Raw genomic sequence first — 15,323 nt, forward strand, 5'->3', positions numbered from 1 at the left:
CAAACTGCACAAGCTATTCTACCCTTGCATTCTTAGAGTAGAATCTTTTAATATTTATTATGCAAACTCCAGCCCTAGTTCTTTAAATGAATCAACTGTAATAGCATTTTCTGTGACAAGTAAATTAAATATATTACTAAAAAAAACTTTGATTCCTTGTAAAAATAAAGGAAAATTAAAGATGAAGACTAAATCAAAAATGTATTATTCATGAATTCATAATCTGTCCTTTATCAGTCGAGGGATTCCTAAAGCCGCAAATAATGAGCACTACCTATCCCGATCTTAATTAAGACTGACCTTATTACATCTGATTCTTTGTACACGTTAAAGGTCTGCTGGGATACGCACACTTAGAATATTCAGTTAACACTTGGGAAATCGCTGTAAATCTGTCCATAGCTCCGCGATCACGTCGCCGAGTTATATAACATTCAGCAGTCATGTTAAAGAAATTCACTTACGAGTGAGAACAATACCGTGAATAGTTTCTCCGGAGAACACTTGTGTTTAAAATTGCCAAGTTCACCTGGAACATTTGATTCTGTACCGAAGTAACTTCGCTAAGATACCACCAATAAAAATTGAGTACATTTAACCTCTTAATTTAGATTATCAAACATAAACGATTCAGTATTTGGTTCGAAATTAAAAAAGAAAATGTAATGTTTGTAATTCCGGCACCCAAATTATCGGATGCATCTTTCTTAACGCCCCTTATGCTGCGCCTGTTTAACCACTTAGACTAAAATGCACCGGGTTATTGCATTTTAACGCACAGTGAATGGAACTCGAGGTGCAAATCTTTTTCACGCAATTGGTAATTTTCCTTTGCATCAAGTCTACCGTCAACAGCACTAACGAGTCAACCTGCTCCCTGTTGCATTTCCCACAGGAATTACACTGAAAGCAAAGTGCGGAAAAAGGCCATTCTGTCCAACTGGGCCAGTCTCTTGACACAAAGTTCCACATCTTCCATATGCACTCGTACTGACAATCAAACCTATTTTGTTTTTGGCGAATTAGACACAAACCCAGACCATGCTCCTGCTAACTGTGATTTCGGTGTGGCATTAAACAGGAACAACCGTGACAGAAACCGCACGCTTGTTGCAACAATTAACCAAGTAAAGGGTCAGGAAAAGCTCCTACCATCCAGTTCCTCTTCGGAAATGTTGGCCAACTGTTCGCTCTCGCTGCCGTCGGACAGCGATCCGCTCAGGTAATTCCCTTTGTACAAGAGGCCGGTGTGGACGGGGTGGAAAGGCATCTTCACCCTGTGCAAGAGAAATCAAATGCAGTCGTCAGCCCTCGGGAAACTCGCAGGGTGACTCCAGCCCCATTCTGGTTCAGCCAGACGCAGAATATCTCCACCCGCCAAGCGGAGGGAAGGGGGGGGGGGGGGGAACCGTGTGAGAACTTCCTGCACTCTCAAGGTGGCGAGGCTTTTCAGTGAAGGGTAACTGACGACCTCTCACTTGTTATGAGAGCCTGTACTTGAAGCAGGTTTTTTTTTAATTTTTTTTATTAAGCGGAACTGTGCTCCGTTTGTTCAAATCACCAGACAGGGACGGGGGCAGATTGAGACAAGGTGGCTGGGTAAAGGGGCTGAGGGGGTGGTACAATACAAAGGACCATTAACCCTGGTAAATTGCAGCCGCTGGCACTACAGTAGCTTCCTCGGTGAGCAGGTCAGAGGCTGGAGCCAGTCCCGGTTACCTGGTGTCCTGGTGGTTAGTTGTAATCCGGAGAAGGATGCCTTTCACCTTCCACTGGATCGAGCAGTCTTCTCTCCGGCGAGCCGGACGAGGAGGGGGCGATCGGCTGGCACTTGGACCGGTGCCCCAGCTGGAGAGGGTCCAAGCGGCTGGGGGGTGGCTGCCGGCCCCCCTCCTGGGCGGCCGGGTTGTGGGAGCTGAGAGTCAGGGGCTGACCAACTCGCCACTGGCTTCACTTCCCCATTTCCAGTCGGGACCCAGTGCCGGCGGAGGAGTTCCATTCGCTTAAAACTCCCATTTATCAAGCGGATGCCTTGGATTTTCCCTGCACAGCCATACCCAAAGTTGCCCCTGCTCCCACGTCGCTGCCTAACATCGGGGCAGGTCTGGAACCGAAAGCCGTTTGCTCTTCCACTGGGTGACCAGGCTTTGCGCTGCAGCCTGCCCACTGATAAATGTTGAATCTTTGAAGGAACGACTTTTTATCTTGTCACTGTCGTATCTGTGGAGAGTGCTTTGCGCATGCTTTGAACAGCTTCAATTAAAGCAGCCTTCTGTTTAAATCCGAGCACATCTCCTCTACTTTTTTTTCCACCCAAATTACACTATCTTCAGGAAGAATGATTTTTGTCCCATTAACATTAAAATGGTGGCAAATCTTTTTCTGAAGCACAGATCAACTGTTCCTGAAAATCAACATAATTAGTATGGAGAGCAGGTTAAAAAGCAGCAAAACGTGCCCATTCCAGAAACCCTTCCAATCTTCCCACCATAGAAGCAACATCGGGGACGGAGCAGGCCATTCGACCCGTCGAGGCTGGATGACCAATCAATGAGATCAGTGCAGATCCGTATTCTAACTGCGTCCTCCCCCCTCAGTTCTATACTCTTAACTAGCTCCGACCAGCAAAAATCTATCAATCACAAGATTATAACTGAGGTTGCACCTACAGTTGTTTGTGAGAGACACACTCCTCCCAACCTTTGTGAGAAGAAATATTTCCTTATCTGACAGGCTTGGCTTCTGAATGAAAGACAATGTCTCCTTCTCCTGGATAACCCCAAGAGCAGGACTATTTCACCACCATTCCCAGCACAAAAATAAATCCACTCAAATTACTGAATGTATCTCCTTCTTGGCTGTTATCCAAGTCACCTTCTCCTGCTGTATCACACACCAAGCACCTGCTGCAATGGCTTTGGAATTCCCCTTGATATCTTCTTGAAATCACAACAGCTGTCAGTCCTGGCTTAGTCACAGCCAGGCTAATGGAGTATTGGTGGCAGTGTGCATTAATGAAAGTAGGATGGCAGGTGTGTGTTAATGGGAGCACAGTGAGCAGTGTGTATTAGTACATGTGGTGGTGAGTGTGTGTTCATGACAATGTGGTTGGCAGTGTCTAAGAACCCTGAGTCAGAACATAATGGCTCACATCCTATTCCAGAGATGTTCATCTTCTGCAGATTCAGAGGAGGAGGGCAGAAGCTGTTTTGAAAGGGGAGGGGAGGGGAGTGAGGAGGAGCGGTGGAGGAGTGGAAACCTTTTTTCAATATTAGGTAGCATGGGGGCCAGGAGAGACAGCTGGACAGACAGCAGACTATGACTCCATGGATAGTTAGCGTTTTAGTATAAGTGAGACTAGGCGATGGGCTTCATTGGGGGAAAATGGGAAAGTGAGGAGAAGTAAAAAATTAGATAAAGGAAGATGACAGAATATAGAACAGTACAGCACAGGGACAGGCCCTTCAGCCCACAATATCTGCACCAAACACAATGCCAAATTAAACTAAATCTCTGATTGTGATGATGATTCAGGGATGAGGCAGGGAAAACCCTGGGGTATTTTAGCTTGGTGGGTGACCAACACAGTGTTCTGGCTATTTATCATCTAGTGTCCATGTGTCCTTTGGGAAAGCTATGAGATATGGTGGATATTCATATCACTTTGGATGAGGAATTACTCATTGCAGAATCTGGGGCAGGAAGAACCACAGTAGGATTTAGGGAGAGCACAAGAACTTTAAAAGAGAAGCAATGGGTGAAATAAAGTGCATTGAGTAACTGAGCAACAGGTGTACAAACAAACATGGCTACCACTCTTGCCTTGGTGGAGAAACTGGGTCACCAATGACACCATTTGTGATTGGGATGAAGGTAACAGTAGAATAGCTGTATAATATACATTGTCAAAGTAGTATCCTAGAGACTGCACTGAGATCCAAGTTTCACCATGGCAGCCAGGGAATTTTAATTCATTCAACATAACGTATGTGTGCCCAGTGAGCTCTGAATCACAGTCCGTTGCAAAGAGAACAGAGTTTGCACATGAACACGAGGACCCTGAGCAGAGCATCTGAATTGTATTCAAGAGCTTTTCACTGATTGTCATATAATCATTGAGTCATAAAGCATGAAAACAGGCCCTTCAGCCCACTGTGTCCATGCCAACCATCAAGCACCCATTTACTCTAATTCTACACTAATTCCATTTTATTTTCTCCGCATTCCCAGACTCTACCACTCACCTACAGGCCAGTGAGCCTGATGTGAGTGGTAGGGAAATTACTGGAGAAAATTCAAAGGAATAGGATTTATGTACATTTGGATAGGGGAGAAAAGATTAGGGATCATCAGCATGGCTTTGTGCAGGGGAACTCCCATCTCATTAATTTGACTGAGGTTTTTGATGAGATAACAAAGGAGATTGATGAAGACAAGGCAGTAGGTATTGTCTATGCGGACTTTAGTAAGACATTTGACAAAGTCCCGCTTGACAGGCTGGTCTAGAACATGGGATCTAAGGTGAGCTGGCTAATTGGATCCAAAGTTGGCTTGGTGATAGGAGGCAGAGGGTAGTGGTGAAAGAAGGTGCTAGGTAGATTCAGGTGAGGAGTGTGTTAGGCAGAAGGGTGGAGAAGGTGACAAAGGCTGGGAGGGGATAGGTGGAGGCAACAAAGGGCTGCAGATAGTGGGATCTGATAGGAGAGGAAGGTGGAGCATGGAACCAGGTAAGGATGGTGGGGAGGGCAGATGGGAACAGCGTGGGGAGGGGACCCAGTGGGAGGGGTGGGTGGGTGATGGGAAGTCTGTGACTGGCGATGTACCACAAGGACACTTGCTGTGTGTGATATATGTTAATAACTTGGATGTGAATGTAGGAGGAATGATTAATAAGTTTGCAAATGACACAAAGATTGGTGGTGTTTTGGATAGCGTGGAAGGTTGTCTAAAGCTACAGCAGAATATAGATCAGATGGAAAGTCGGGCAGAGCATTAGCAGATGGAATTTAATCCCAACAAGTGTGGGGTGATGCATTTTGAGAAGTCAAATAGAGGTAGGACGTACACAGTAAATTGTTGGGCACTAAGGAATGTTGATGAACAGAGAGACCTAGGAATCCAAGTCTATAGTTTCACTGAAAGTAGCAACACAGGTCGAAAGGGTGGTGAAGAAGGCATACGGTATACCTGCCTTCAGTGGTCAAGGCATAGAATATAAGAGGTAGACATTATGTTGCAACTCCACAAAGCACTGGTTAGACCGCACTTGGAATATTGTGTGCAGTTCTGGTCGCCACACTGCTGGAAGGATGTGATTGCACTGGAGAGATTGAAGAGAAGATTGCCAGGATGTTGCCTGGATTGGAGGACTTTAGCTATGGGGAGAGATTGGCCGGGTTGGGTTTGCCCTGGAGCAAAGGAGCCTGAGGCAGAGAGGCAGAGACAGGGTAGATAGTCAAAATCCTTTTCCCATGGTAGGAATATCAAAAGCAAGAGGCGACAGGTTTAAGGTGAAAGGGATAAGCTTTAAAGGGGATCTGTGGAGAAAGTTTTTTTACACAGAGAGTGGTTGATATCTGGAACGTGCTGCCACAGGAGGTGGTGGAATCAGATACAATTACTGTGTTTAAGAGTCATTTAGACAGACACTTAAATAGGCAAGTCATAGAAAGATGCAGTCCCAACGCAGGCAAATGGGATTTGTGTTGATGGGCAAAAAGGTTGGCATGGACATGTTGGGCTGAAGGGCCCATTTTTCTACTGTATGACTCTGTGACCTGCACATTAGAGTCAGTTTAACATGATGAAGTAAGCAACCAAGCCCTGTTTGACTTTGGAATATGGGAGGAAACTGGAGCACCCAGAGAGAACTCCACATGGACAGAAGTGGAGGTCAGGATTAAACCCAGGTCACTGGAGATGTGACACTGTGCTGCCTTAATAAAGTATTTTCCATACTTCCTTACGACAAGATGGCACAGGTTTAAGGTGAGGGGTAGGAGGTTTAGGGGGGAGCTGAGGGTGATTTTTTTCCACACAGAGGGTATTTGGTGTCTGGAATGTGCTGTTTGAAGAGTTGGTGGAGGCAGATACTCTCATGACATTTAAGGAGCATCGAGGCAAGTAGTTGAATTACCAAGGCATAGAAAGCTATGGAACTAATGTGGGTAAATGGGACAAGTATAGATACAATGGGTGGCATGATATGATGGGCTGAGGGGCCTGCTTCTGTGCTGTATGACTACATGACTAAAATTGGTAAATTGGTTTATTATTGCCACATGTACTGAGGTACAGTGAAAAACTTGTCTTGCATACCATTCATACAGATCAATTCACTACAACAGTGCATTGAGGTAAAACAATAACAGTGCAGAATAAAGTGGTACAGTTACAGAGGAAGTCCAGTGCAGGTAGACAATAAGGTGCAAGGTCATAACGAGGTCAGAAGTCCATCTTATCGTACTACAGAACTGTTCAATAGTCTTATAGCAGCAGGATAGAAGCTGTCCTTGAGCATGGTGGTATGTGCTTTCAGGCTTTTGTGTCTTCTGGGAGAAGTGAGAACGTCCAGGGTGGGTGAGGTCTTTGATTATGTTGGCTGCTTTACCAAGGCAGTGAGGAGTGTAGACAGAGTCCATGGAGGGGAGGCTGGTTTCCGTGATGTGCTGGGCTGTATCCACAACTCTCTGCAGCTTCTTGCAGTCCCGGGCAGAGCAGTTGCCATACGAAGCCGTGATGTGTCCGGATAGGATGTTTTCTACGGTGCAGCAATAAAAATTGGTGAGGGTCAAAAAGGACATGCCAAATTTCTTTAGCATCCTAAGGAAGTAAAGGTGCTGGTGAGCTTTCTTGGCTGTGGCATCAACGTGATTGAACTAGGACAGGCTGTTGGTGATGTTCACTCCTAGGAACTTGAAGCCCTCAACCCTCTCAACCTCAGCGCCATTGATGTAAACAGGAGCGTGTGCACCACCACCCCCCCTTCCTGTCAATGACCAGCTCTTTTGTTTGCTGACATTGAGGGAAAGGTAGTTGCCATGATACCATGTTACTAGGCTCTCTATCTCCTTCTTATACTCTGACTCATTGTTATTTGAGATATGGCCCACTATGGTGATATCATCTGCAAACTTGTAGGTGGAGTTAGAGCAGAATCTGGCCAAACAGTCATGAGTATATAGGGAGAAGAGTAGGGAGCTGAGGATGCAGCCTTGTGGGTTACAAGTGTTGAGAATAATCGTGCTGGAGGTGTTGCTGCCTACCCTTATTGATTGCAGTCTGTTGGTCAGAAAGTCAAGGATCCAGTTGCAGAGCAAGGTATTGAGTCCCAGGTCTAGGAGTTTGGAGATGAGTTTGCTTGGAATTACAGTATTGAAGGCAGAGCTGTAGTCAATAAACAAGAGCCTAATGTAGTTGTCTTTACCGTCCAGATGCTCCAGAGAGAAAATGCAAAAAACGATGATGCTGGAGGAACTCAGCAGGCCAGGCAGCATCCGTGGAGAAAAGCAGGCGGTCAACATTTCAGGTCAGGACCTTTCTTCAGGACTCCAGAGATCAGTGTATGACATGAAAGAAGCTATTCAACCCATTGAGGCCATGCCACCTCACTGAGCAATCCCACTCCCCCATTAATTTTTCCTGTAACCTATTCTCCCAACATTCCCATCAACTTCCCCCAGGTTCAATACCCAATTTACAGTAGCTAACTAATTGAACAACCAGTGTATTTTTGAAATGTGGAAGGGAACCAATATAAACCCACACCATCATAGGGAGTACATTCAATCTCCACACAGACAGCACCGGAGGTCAGTATTGAACTGGGGTCACTAGATTTGTGAGGCAGCGGCACTATTAGCTGCACCCCTGTGCCTGGAATATTGTTCCAACGTGGAAAGCAATTAGTCACATGCTACAATTGTTAAAGAGGTGAGGTCACAACCTTAAAGTAACAATGATTGTTCACGACTAATATTAAGATATTACACTGCCTCCCCTCTTTCAAAGAAATCTACAATTTTACAATGTAACCGAGTCAGAGGTTTTGGAACTCTCTTTGATCTTTGCAACAGTTCTGCAGTTACAGGTGTGGAAGTCATGGAAACGTCCGGTATTGTTGGAGCCTTAACAATGTTTTCTCACCTTGACAAGCATCAGAAGCATCGCACGTTGATTCTTCTCGAACAATAGTTGCACTTACCTCAGAAGCATGTTCAACGTAATAGTTGTCCTTGTTATTCTTTATGATATCATTCCTGGGATTTGGTGGTCAATGTAGGTTTTACTGTATTTTTCTCCAGTCTTCACAATTCCTAGACTTGTATACTTCCATTATTTCCTTGTCTTCAACTAGCTAGGGATCTTAATACACAAACGTTTTCACGCAGTCTGAACCCCCTAGCTCTAGCTATTTTCATTACTGCAAAGTATAAATTATGTTTTCTATATTTATGAGTACTTCATGGAGGAGACTTGCTTAGATGTTCAACATCTGAGTTGTACTGAGACATAAGGATGGCCCACCTCTCCTTCCTTGATGCTACCATCATGCAGAAAGCAGACGTCAGTCTCAAAATGGTCCACACAGAGTATGGCCAGTAACATGCATCAATGATCTTCCCAACAAAATAAAATGATGAAATCTTGTAACTGCAAATATAATCACTAATGATCTATTTGAGTATATTTTTTCAGTTTTGGTCAGTGTGCGTGACACATAAGCAGTAAGCTTCTCACAGCAGCCTGCCTTGGCATGGCTAATTATTTGCCCCAATGCCATCACAAGTAAATTTTAGCCCTCAACTGGTGCCGTAGTACACCAAAAGTGACTCAGTCCTGAGGCTTTTTTTTACATAGATTTATAGGTTTTGGTGATCTTTACTGCTATGACCCATTTTTCTTTAATAGCTAGTGAAATGATGTCAACACTGAGGCAAGGTCTGTTCACTAGTTCGTCCTTTAGCACTAGTTCATCCTTTAGAAGTGACTGGGGCTTAGCAACACTTTTCTGGATCTTATGGTTCTAATGGTGGTCTTAACTTTCTTATTAATTGTCCACAGCTTGTTTTCATTTACTGTCAAACTTAAATAAAGTCTCCTTTTTCCTGAAAGCGCACTTGTTTGCTTTTTAAGCTTCAAGTTATGCTGATGCAGTTTTCTAAACACTTCCTCAAGTACCTCTATAGCTGTTGCAATTAGAATTTCATCCTGAATGGACAAAATTGGTTCCCTTGCAGCAACTTATCCACTATTGCTTGGAATATTTAAGGGACAATTTTATCTTGTACCCTAGCTACACAACCCCTCGCAGGTGTAAATTATCAAGTAACATCAGCATTAAGCTTGGCATAAACATGGGACAAATCCAATTCTTTGAAGATTTTTGTTTCTGCCAAATCTTTCAGATGTGAGCAGGGAATGTTGTTCATCATCCACTGAATTTTGGAATCACTGTTTTCTTTCTATTGCCACTTGTGGGGTATTTACTATTGAAAATGCATGCCCCATATAGACCATTTGCCTTAATGCTGGGCAAACCTTCCTTCTGTGTTTTCTTTCCATTGGCATCCTTCTTAACTGCCACTGTTTAATCTTCCCGTGTTTAGCTTCCCATACAGATATGCGCTTTTGTTTTCTACATTTCAATCATCTTGTTTCCCCCCTCACTGACACACAATGATTCCCAATGTAACAGTAGCAGTGCTTCCTGTTAGATCTGTTTTTCATACCATTCACACTCACAGGACCCAGACTCGATGTCAGAGCTCCTGCCATTACTCCTGTTGATGGTTCATATAGCACACTTAAGCTAACATTTGTTACCACCTGAAAAACCTCTACATTTTTAGAGGCCATTTCCATTGATGTTTAACTAATTTGGACTTGATATGTCCATCTATTGAAACCACAAACAAACTTAAATCTCAACGCATGAGCTAGAAACATATCAAAGCTACAATGTTGTAAAATATCTTTCAGAGAAACTATATAGTGGCTTATCCTCTCCCTTGATTTCTAGTTACAGATTCCAAACTAATAACTTCCCACAGTCTCTGATGGTGTTGTGTTAAAATGAATTTGTAGTTTCTCTATTATTTCCTTAAGTGGGTCATTGGTTGATCCATGGGGTGCATGAGTATCTTGACATTGGTTAAGTATCTGGCCTTATTTCTTCTAACAAGATCACCTTTTACCTTTTGTGAATGGCCTCATTTTGAGCATCTTCTTCCAAGCCCTCCATTTCAGTAATGTTATCCGCTCAAGAAAATGTTTGTCTCCTTTTGATGTATGTATTGAAGGAAATCTGTGCCTAGTCATAATCACTGAGGTTTCTGAGATTAGGACTGGCCTGCCATTTTGTATTGCCTACCATTTCAACAATTACCATGCTTGACCTTTTATCTACACTCAGTTTTGCAAGTGCTACATATTTTGTCTTTCTTCTTGCTCAAGTCTGTACCTCAGGTTTGCCGAGATTGATTGTGAGCTTCACAGACACACACAACCAATGCAGTCACATAGTCATCGGTCATCCTCAACGATTTTGTTTCACCTTTAAGGCTGTGACTCTTCCTTATCTTCATCACCAGAGCAAAACTATATTTGATCAGTAATTTTTACTGCCAACAAAGTCCTTCACAAAATGTACAGACATATATACATGAAAAATTTAAACAAAGTGTTACAATTAATTCAAGGGCTCTTCACAGATTGTCTTGGAACTTCTACAAAACACTGTGGCAACCCAAAGATCAGTTAGTTACTTAACACAATCCTGAAAGTGGTGACAGTCTTAAAGTCCTAGTCATTGTTCACAAGCAATATTTTATATCAATTAAGTAATCCGGATAAAAAGGTTGATCTCAGTCATGGAGTCCATACAACTACTGGATTGCCATAAAAACATAACTGGTTAACAAATGACTCTTAGAGACTAAAGCTTGACATTCTTACCCAAACTGATCAAACTATGATTCCAGACATCACAGCACTATGGTTGAGGCTTAACTGTCCTTTTGAAAATGGCCTAGCAAGCCATTCAGTTGAATAAAACTGCTATATCAAAATATAAAAGGATTAAACATAAAATAGGACAAACTACTTGACAGCAATCTAGACAATGGATTCAGACACAATAAAGTATCCATCAGCCAAATCAACTGTGCAAAGTCCTCCTCATAAACATTTAGGTACCTGGAAGAACTTCCCCATGGATTCACTGTATATCACAATACTCACAATGTCAAGTCCTTCAGCCAATCTCCCAGACTCCAGCCCTGTCCCATCAGCTGGTCAAGCCTACCAGAGATGGCAGAAGAGCAGGTCAGAGGTTTGGTATTTTCCAGTGAGTGAATTACCTCATGATGTGTCCAAACCTTCCCAACATTCACAAGGTATGTCAGGAGTTGATGGGATATTTTTCACATGCATGGATGGGTGGCATTCTAACAATACTCAGGAGTCCTGAAATTAAAAAGGAGAAAGCAGCCCATTTCATTGTCAGCTAATCCACCATCCTCGACATTCTTTACCTCAACCATTGACACAGCCTGACAGCAGTGTGTACCACTCACAAAATTCACTGCCACAACGCATCAAGGTTTATTTGACACCCACTTCCCAAGCCCACAACCTCTACACCAGGGACAGCAGGCACATTGGAAAAATGGAAACCACCCACCAATTCTTCATCACCATCAGGTCTAAACCCTGGAACTCCCTACCCAACAGTATGTGTGGGTGGTTTTACCGCCTGGACTGCAGCAGTTCAAGTAGGTGATTCTTATTATTTCTTCAAGGATATTTAGCGTTTTGCAAAAAGTACTGGCCTGACAGGAACATCTATATTTGTAGATAAATTTAAAAATCTATATTTTTTTTCTTATTCCTCAAAATCCACCTGGAACCTTTGAAATGATTGACCACACCAGCCTCCTCCAGTGCCTCTGTATCCCCTTCCAAATGGATAAGGCACACTCATTTGGTTCCATTCCATCTAACCAGACAGTCGTCTCCCAGCTACACCATTAGTTCTTGCCTTGGCCCTTTCTTTCTCAATCACATGCTGCTTCCATGCAACATTATCCAAAAACACAGCAGCAGTTTCCACATGTACATGGACAACAACCATATCTGCTCTACTATCATTTCCCAGTAAAATCCTCCAGATTCACTGGAGAGATAAGCAAACCAACATTTCTTGGGCCAACATCTTAGGCATCAAGAACCTGGTTACACACATTCAGCAACATTAGGCTTGCCAGTCATTCGCAGGCCCAGTGCCAGACTCCTGAAATAGACATTCTATTCCAAATTATGTCTTAGGAAGAGATTACTTGGTGGACAGGGGAAAAGTTTCAAGGACGTTCTCAAAGCCTCCTTGAAGAAACTCTAGGAACCTCTGACTCATGACTGCTTAAAGTGGAGAGGGAACATTTAGATGTTATTGAGAACCTCGAGTCCAAGCATTGAGAGCACAGAAAAGCCCTGCATAAGTGATAAAAGGAGGAGACCACCTCAGAAACTACCACCCACCTGTACTTCCTGCCCCATCTGTGGAAGAATCTGTAGTTCTCACATTACCTTTGTTAGCCACCTCAAAACCCATATAACCAGAGTGGAAGTAAGTCATCGTCATTACTGAAGCTATTGATCTGAAGAGCATCCAAGTGAGCCTGAATACTTGTGAGTTGGTGCTCTCACACTTTTTTATAGTTTAGTGTTGAAGGTCAACATTCCTGGCTCTCCATATTACTCCCTCCATTAACTGTAGCATTGTAAAATTAATCTTAAAGAAAAGAATATAATTAAAATGTTTTAAATGCTGCAAATGAAGGTATTTTAATGGATTATGTGCCCACTTCATTTTTATGCAAAGCACTGAGATTGGATTGGGTATTTGGCTCAGGGATTTTGGAAGGCTATTTCAAGCAATATAACTCATTCGCTTCATCCCTGGCACAGCCTTGACAAAACCATTTCATTTTAATGGTTTACTCGAGTAAAAGTGAGGTTATTGAAATAGTATATTCAATAGAAAATAAATAGTTTTTAAAGAACATTTTTGCTTTGAATATTCAATCAGCGTGATTCTGTGGTAGCATTTGTTGCCACTCGTTCAACTTGGCGGCATGACCAGAGCAGTGCGTTCAATGCCCTGAAGCCAACAAAAGTTAGTGTGGCCACAGGTCCAGCAAGGTGGGTGGGGGTGGTAGTGGGAAGCGATAGGCCTGGTGCAGATCCAGTAGTGCTGGCTGCAAGGTAGCTCTCGATGACTCAAAGGTAGGACCAGTTGGGTTCAAACTAAAGAATAGTGGTGATGGGACTATCGTATAATCCGGGAAGAAGTGTGAAGGAGATAAACAAGCACATTTTCAGTCACATCGCAAAAAAAATATTAGAGGAGTTGATATTCAAAGACTCATTCACCCCAACATGAACTGGGATTACAAATGTAAATGGCAAAGAGGAGAAGGAATTCCCAAAATGTGTCCAAGAGAACTTTATTGATCATCATGTTTCTAGTACTCAAGCTGGTTGTAGGGAAGGAAATGGAATGTGTTTTTGTGGGAGAACTCGATCAAGAGTTTAGACTAGTTATGGAAACGAACAAAGTAAAGCAATACCTAAAAATATTCAACAGCGATTTTTTATGAGTTGAAAAGGGCGTCTTCAAAGGAGGCTTGGGTGGAAACTTAACACATTCTATAAAAGGGAAAGAGCATCCAAAGTTAGAACACCCTGGATGAAAGGGAATGAGGAGACCCATGATAAATATCAGGTTTGCAGTTCGGTAGGAAACTGAATACAAAAAGTGGAGAACTGAGAAAAAGAATTTAGAGACCATATGAGACCTGGTCAGAAGGTAAAGGGAAAGGGAACTCAGGAGTACCTTAGAAACATATAAATAGCAAAATGTTACTCAGTGGAAGCATGGAGCAGATATGGTGCCAAAGAGGAGACCTTCTTGAGGAAGTCAAGATAATAAGTGAGAACCTTGCAATGTTCTTCACCAAAGAACAAGATGCTGCCAATGTGAGAGTAAAGGATTCAGCAGGTATATTGGATGGGGTATAACAAAAGGAGGCATTCCATGAGGGAGAAAAATAATCGGCTGTTGGTTGTTGTGGGATGCCTCGACAATAACCTTCTTCCATCATTAGGTCAGAAGTGGGAATGTTCTCTGATGATTGCACAATGTTCAATTCTGTTTGCATTTCCTCTGCAAACGAAGGCCACACCTGCATGCAGCAGTCAGGCCTGAGCTGGTAAATGGCAAATAACATTCACATCACAAAAGTGTCATGCGATGACCATGTTCAAAAAGAGAGGGCCTACTCACCTTTGATATTCAATGGTATTACCATAGCCATGTGCCCTATTATCAACATCCTGTAGTGGTCATTATTGAGCAGAAAGTCAAGTGGGCAGCTAAATAAGTACTATGGCTACAACAGCACACATTATGCAGCAAGTAAGTCATCTCCTAACACATTAAAGCTTTCTATCATCCATAAGACACAAGTTAGGAGCCTGATGGAATACTTTCTATTTGCTTGGAGTCCAGCTTGAGTGAACCACAAGAACTTTAACACCATCCAAGACCAAGCAGAATGACGCCCATCCTCCATCCTGAACATTAATTCCTTGCAGGTTCCTTCAGGTCACACAATATCCTAGCTGGGAGATATATGCACCATTCCTTTCTCCTTGCTAAATCCAGTAACTCCTTATCCACAACACTGTGGGTGCACCTGCACCAGAAGGACTGAAGCAGTTCAAGAAGGCAGCTCATCACCACCTTCTCAAGTGCAATTAAGGATGGGCAATAAATTCTGGCCTTGGAAGTGAAACCAAAGTCCTGAAAAATAAATAGAAACTAGATAGAAATTGTGGAAGCACTAAATCATAACCCTGCATTTCTCCTTAATTATGGGAACGGCACAATTGTATGGAAAATTCCAAATAATACACCTCTCTTCCCAAAAATGGCAGAGTGTGAACCAACAACTGCAGGCTGGTCAATGTAATATTCATGGCGGGGAAACATTTAAAAGCAATAGTTCAAAACAAAACTGATCAGCAATTCAGAAAAATGTTTTTTAATAAATGAATCCAGCATGGATTTCCAAAAGGCAAATTGTCTTTGATTAACTTGATGCAATTGTTTGATGAGGTAATGGAGAAAGTTGGAGAAAGGCAATGTGATTTATGATTTTTGCATGGATTTGCAAAAGGTCTTTGATAAAGTACCACATAATAGATGCTAACAGAACTGAAGACTGTTGGATTAAAATAGCAGCAGCTACAGGTATACAAAA

General features: G+C 42.8%; 1 protein-coding gene across 1 annotated transcript in view; it reads right to left on the bottom strand.

Annotated features, from left to right (window-relative positions):
- caln1 (calneuron 1) overlaps positions 1–2,121 on the bottom strand; it is a 276,804-nt gene extending 274,683 nt beyond the window's left edge. The window contains exons 1-2 of the mRNA XM_052035670.1: positions 1,720–2,121; positions 1,153–1,277 (exon numbers count right to left, since the gene is read on the bottom strand). Coding sequence (XP_051891630.1) covers positions 1,153–1,270 — 118 coding nt within the window. The 5' untranslated portion in view covers positions 1,271–1,277; positions 1,720–2,121. The remainder of the gene's footprint in view (positions 1–1,152; positions 1,278–1,719) is intronic.
- Positions 2,122–15,323: the final 13,202 nt, after the last annotated feature.

The sequence above is a fragment of the Pristis pectinata genome, chromosome 21 (genome assembly GCF_009764475.1).
Source record: "Pristis pectinata isolate sPriPec2 chromosome 21, sPriPec2.1.pri, whole genome shotgun sequence".
In the NCBI taxonomy this organism is placed as follows: domain Eukaryota; kingdom Metazoa; phylum Chordata; class Chondrichthyes; order Rhinopristiformes; family Pristidae; genus Pristis; species Pristis pectinata.